Here is a 6,054-nt window from a genome sequence, read left to right on the forward strand (position 1 = left end):
TGTAAGCTCACTGTGGAGAGATTTAATTTTATGATTGTATATACCGACATAAACTTGTACAAAATATTTAGGTACATTGTACACTCAAATGGTTTTTACTAATTTTATTTAGCATAAAATTTTCCAGCGAACGTACTGAGTAATGTGTTGAACTTTTGTTATTATTTAAACAGTGTACTTAAGTATTTTTTAAATATTATTTTTATTTATCTTTTAGAAAATAAAAAAATATAATTTTTTAAATAACTAATATGTAAAAATAAATATTTAAATTAAGTAAATATTAATATATTTTTTAAAAAAAATAAAATCTAAAGACTGAAAATTAAAAATAACTAGTATTTCCGTATTTAAAAAGGTTTTCTATCCTTAAAGCGAGTCAAAGAGACACATGGAAAATGAACGTGGAAAATTACAAATTCACGCCATGCTCCTTTGTCGAACACGGTGGCATCAGAAGCCTTGAGACGCTCACACAAAAATCAAGTTCTTTGCTTTTCTTCCCCTTCTAATTTGCTATTATTGATCATATATATGGTAACAAATTGGAATTTTCTCTGATATTGATGAGAACGAAGGTTGAGACAAAAACAAAAAGGAAAGAGCGGTGCATGTTAATCTCGTGCGCATATTGATTTGATTTGGTAGAAGCTGTAGTAATCATCGATAATACAAGACGCCTCCTCTAGATTTGATTTAGTACACTTTTTTAGTTTTTTTTTTTTTTTTAAAAAGGCTGACAAGCATAATTACCGTCGACACTTGAAATATAGTCACTTCATGATTCCTTTACTTTTGTTTTATACTTTTTGTCTCCGATATTTTTTTTCCTCTGCCTACATTATTTTAACTCAGCTGGTAAAAAATTAATTTGTCACATATATTAAAATTTTATTTAAAAATTTGTTATTAGTTAATAAATTATTGCATGCATAAATTAGAACTCAAATTCCAAAAAGATGAACGAACCTACCACAACCAACTCAAATTAATTTTTCCGGTATAATTATTAATTATCTATTCAAATTACTGATTAATAATTATAATATTTTAATATTGATAAAAATTTAATTATAAAATAAAAAATAATATAAAAAATTAATTAAAAAATATAAAAACATAATTACAAACTAGGTGAAACTCAAGTAATTAAAGCGAAAATATCTTCACTGATTATTAATTCATTATTTTGGAAGAAAAATGTCTTCAAGTTATTCAACCACTTAACTAAATTCTCTTAAAAAATATATTTCACTAATTATTTATTTATTCTGAAAATAAAATTGGTGTCATGTATTATTCCTCCTCTTATAAGTTATAACTTATGGAAAAATATAGATAACTAATAATATTTTTGAACAATGTGTGAACAATGTGAATTAATAGAATTAAAAGAGTAAATTTAATTAGTAGCATTAAATTATAATATAATATACTTATATTTGATTGATAGTTGTCGATGTTATTTAAGATAATCATTGTTCTCCTAACACTCTCCATTACTTATTTATACTAATTGGCCCAACATTCAGCATCTCTTCCGCATTTCTTTCCCTCTCTCCCTTATAAATACTCGCCATCTATATTCTCTCACTACATATCTTACTTCGATCAATTCCCCCTTGCAACAGAGCCACTAATAATAATACTGTAACAAAAGCACAGAGAGCCAAATATGGTTCTTTCTTCAACAAGAAAAGAGAAAAAGCCACCAATCATGGCACTCACCTTCTTGTTGATGCTTCTCCATGGACACTTCACTACTATGGCCTCTGCTTCTCGCACTCGTTTGGGAGGCTCAGCGTGCCTCAAGGTTTCACCTTCTGAGTTCGTCGGTGCTGTTAGGGAAGTTATTGGCCTCTTGGGAGATGTTGCTTCCATCTTGTCCAGGTTTAGCGGTGGCTTTGGTAATTTCCGTCTCGCCAACGCCATTCTTGACTGTCTTGATTTGTTGGACATGTCCTCCGACGAGCTTAACTGGTCTGTCTCCGCTACTCAAAACCCCAAAGGTACCATTAACCGGTCATTTCACAACATCTTTATTTCACAAAATATCAAAATTAGAAAATTTAATTTGCAGTGCCTAAATGGTGGTATATATGATAACATTGATAAAACAGTGGTTTAAAGATATTGCATATATGACTTTCAAATCTCTGTTTTGTGTTAGTTTTTCCTCTGTTCCATGAATATCGAAAAGAGGGGAGTCTATATTGTCTACTTGATGGATTTTAATTTTAACTTAAAATCCTTCATCTCTTAAGTCTTAATGGCCATTAAAATTTCATGTCATAATATCTTAACATTTTGACCATATAGTTTTTATCCAAACTCTACCATCAAAGATTGAATAATACAACTCATGATTAATAACTAACTGGTCCAGTGTGTCCCCCCTCTTATTCTCTTCATTCGAGACAATGAAAAATGCATATTCTAAATACAAGGTCTTGTACCACTAGTCACTAGCCAAACAATTTTATTAGGTCCTTTAAATTACTTCCAGCTGTATTCTTATTCTTTGTAAGATAAGATGTGTACATTTTTTCACTCATGATAAAGTTAGATCATGATATGATGATACATAACGATACTAATGACTAACCTATTTGAAATGTGACATTACTATCATTAATGTTGTAGGAAAAAACAACAGTACAGGAAACTTAGGATCCGATTTGAAGACATGGCTAAGTGCTGCCCTGGCAAATCCAGAGACATGCCTCGATGGATTCGAAGGCACAAGCAGTATCGTGAAAGGATTAGTCTCCAGCGGCCTTGGACAAGTGACATCGCTGGTGAAGAATCTCCTTGCAAAGGTTGATGTCCCCCACCATGATGTCTCCCACAGTGCCGGCGTGGACCAGTTTCCTTCGTGGGTGAAGCCGGGGGAGAGGAAGCTTCTGCAGGCAAATGGAGTGGCTGCCGATGCTGTGGTGGCTTTAGATGGAAGTGGAAAGTTCACAAGGGTGATGGATGCGATTATGGCTGCGCCGGATTATAGCATGAAGAGGTTTGTGATTTACGTGAAGAGAGGTGTTTACAATGAGAACGTGGAGATTAAGAAGAAGAAGTGGAATATCATGATGATCGGAGATGGTATCGGTGCCACTGTTATTACCGGCAACCGGAGTGTTGTTGACGGCTGGACAACTTTCCGATCTGCCACCTTTGGTAAAAATTTTAAGTTAATTTGGATTAACTATATTATATTACTAAATAATGGGTAATTTGGATTAACTATACTATATTATTAATAGGTAATTTTAGAGAGACAAAAAAGAAGTTCAAAATTTATCTTATTTAGTATTTATTAATTGTTGCAACAATTAATGAATGTTAAATAAGATAAATTATAACTGTTTTTTGCTAATTTTTTTGTTACTAAATATTTTTTATTATACCACTTTGATAAAGACATTAAAAATATTTTTTTAAAGAAGTTTACATGAATTATGATATTATTTGACATCTTTATTAAATCGATTAAAAATTTATTTTTTAATCATTCAGAATAAAATCGGTTTATTATAACAACAATAATAAACTAAATTGTCCCCACTATAATTATTAGATATGATTTGATCCGATCTATTTACATAATTTAAACGGAATTATGTTTAAATTTTTTGATGAAAAGATAAATATATTCCTAATTTTTATTTTAAGAAAATTTTAAAAAAAATAATTCAATAAATTATATAAATTAGTCGATTCGACCGGATCTGATAACAATTAGATTTATTGTTATTGTTATAAAAAAATTGATTTTATTTTACTTTATTAAAAAATTAAAAAGTAATTGATTTATTAATACGTCAAATAATTTAACACATAAATGTCTTTAAAAAACAAAACGTCTTTACGAAACATCTCCCGTAAAAATTTAAGCATTAATTGCGGGATACACGATAATTGATATCCATATGTCTGCGTCAAACAATTGATATTGCTGCAATGAAGATACACCTTGTAAACCTCTAATAATCTGTATAATGGTTGTCACGTGTAGCTGTAAGTGGAAGAGGATTCATAGCACGAGACATTACTTTTCAGAACACAGCAGGACCAGAGAAGCACCAAGCAGTGGCACTAAGATCCGATTCCGACCTCTCAGTCTTCTTCCGTTGTGGAATCTTGGGCTACCAAGACAGCCTCTACACTCACACAATGCGTCAATTCTTCAGAGAGTGCACAATCTCCGGCACAGTCGATTTCATCTTTGGCGATGCAACCGCAGTCTTCCAAAAATGCAATGTACTTGTCAAGAAAGGGTTACAGAATCAAAAGAACACAATCACCGCACAAGGTAGAAAAGATCCTAATGAACCAACAGGATTCTCGTTACAATTCTGCAACGTAACTGCTGATTCTGACCTAGTTTCTTTTGTTAACACCACGGAGACTTTCTTGGGGAGGCCGTGGAAAACGTATTCAAGAACCATTTTTATGCAAAATTATATGAGCGAGATTATAAGGCCGCAAGGGTGGTTAGAGTGGAACGGTAACTTTGCGTTGGATACACTATATTATGCTGAGTATATGAATACTGGTGCCGGTGCAGGTTTAGCTAACAGAGTCAAATGGCCCGGATACCATGTTTTGAATAGCTCCAGTGAAGCTAGCAATTTTACTGTCGCACAGTTCATTCAAGGAAATTTATGGTTGCCTTCAACTGGTGTAGCATTCACAGCTGGATTAACGCTTTAAATTAAAAATTTACTTAATCAATATGGCAAATAATCTTGCCAATCTTGTATACTATATACTATATAAAGGAAAAATGTATTACCTTCAAGAAGAAAATGCCGAAGAATTGCAATGTTTTGATCTTCACAGCTTCACTCTAATTCATTTGTACTTTGTTATTAAAGGTGTCTCTGTATTTTCAGTTTCACGGATGTGTTTTTTCTTTTCTATATCAAGTTTATTTATTTGGCAACAGTGGATAAGTGAGATACTGACAATAGTGGCTACTCATGAATTTTTTTTAATCCGAAGATAATAGTAGTTAAGACATGAATATGTTATATTAATTCATTTAATAGTTCTCTATTATATTATTTTTGCAAGAAAAAATATCTTTATATGAATAATAACATAATCATATTTACAAAATTGACATATTAAATTATAGAGTACACACCCTTGCCTCTAGTGTTTTAGATGCATTGCATCATGTCTCATCCGTATTATTACTTAATAAAAAACAATTGTGCTAAGTGAAAACCACATTTAAGTGTTTGATTTCGGTCTATTTTGTAATTTTATTTTTCTACTGTTATTTAATAATTTAATCACGTTATTAATATTAATTGAATTTTGTCATAAAGAAAAAGATGTGATTATTATTGATCAATAATGTAAAAATTAAGTGACTTACATCTACAACAAATTAAAAAAATTTCTTTCATTTTAAAATTAATTAGTTTTGGAAGTTAAAGATGTATTATTTAGAATTTAATTTTTATCACTAATAAAGTGATAAGTATTCATATGCACTTAGTTATTTATACTTTTAAGTTCATCATTTTGTTGCGTTTGGCACCATTTCAATTTCATCCCTAAATTAAACTTGAATATGGTAACGTCGATATTTTTCAATGTACGGAAATTAAATCTATTAGTACTATCAATGTCAGTTTACAAATTATTTGTTGTCTATAGCATCACCATTATTATTATGGCTAGTTCATCCATTATATATTCAATAGCTTTTGCAGTTAGCACTTAGCAATAATGAGCTTCGACAGCATTCTGCATCATTTTAGATAGATTTTCTATGTGAGATGAGTTTCTGTGGTGCCGTGGCAAAATCACTGAATGCATAATAGTAGTTTTATAATCAAATCATAAGTTTGGTGGTGCTAATCAAGTACCACTACCTACTAATGTGGTTGTGGTGCACCCTCTGGTTTCGGTTTCAGGCTTCCACCTAGCACCTAAAGGGCCCCATAACTCGGGATATTTTAAGGGACCTATACTAATTAACCATTAACAATGACGAATCCAAAAAACTTTAAAAATAATGATAAAAATATTTATATTAAAATA

At 31.1% G+C, this 6,054-nt stretch overlaps 1 protein-coding gene across 1 annotated transcript; it reads left to right on the forward strand.

The window, feature by feature from the left end:
* Nucleotides 1-1,582: 1,582 nt before the first annotated feature.
* Nucleotides 1,583-4,925, forward strand: LOC107495836 (pectinesterase/pectinesterase inhibitor PPE8B). The gene is made up of 3 exons (XM_016117037.3): nucleotides 1,583-2,009; nucleotides 2,644-3,174; nucleotides 4,013-4,925. The coding sequence occupies exons 1-3, from the start codon at nucleotides 1,676-1,678 to the stop codon at nucleotides 4,708-4,710; spliced, it is 1,563 nt and encodes a 520-aa protein (XP_015972523.1). The 5' UTR covers nucleotides 1,583-1,675; the 3' UTR covers nucleotides 4,711-4,925.
* Nucleotides 4,926-6,054: the final 1,129 nt, after the last annotated feature.

Source organism: Arachis duranensis, chromosome 1 (genome assembly GCF_000817695.3).
Source record: "Arachis duranensis cultivar V14167 chromosome 1, aradu.V14167.gnm2.J7QH, whole genome shotgun sequence".
Lineage (NCBI taxonomy): Eukaryota > Viridiplantae > Streptophyta > Magnoliopsida > Fabales > Fabaceae > Arachis > Arachis duranensis.

Bases quoted from the DNA above. Each gene is read 5' to 3' on its own strand.
- LOC107495836 (XM_016117037.3), top strand. From the start codon at position 1,676: ATGGTTCTTTCTTCAACAAGAAAAGAGAAAAAGCCACCAATCATGGCA. The intron at 2,010-2,643 runs GTACCATTAACC...TTAATGTTGTAG, and splicing joins CGCTACTCAAAACCCCAAAG to GAAAAAACAACAGTACAGGA. The intron at 3,175-4,012 runs GTAAAAATTTTA...TGTCACGTGTAG, and splicing joins TTTCCGATCTGCCACCTTTG to CTGTAAGTGGAAGAGGATTC.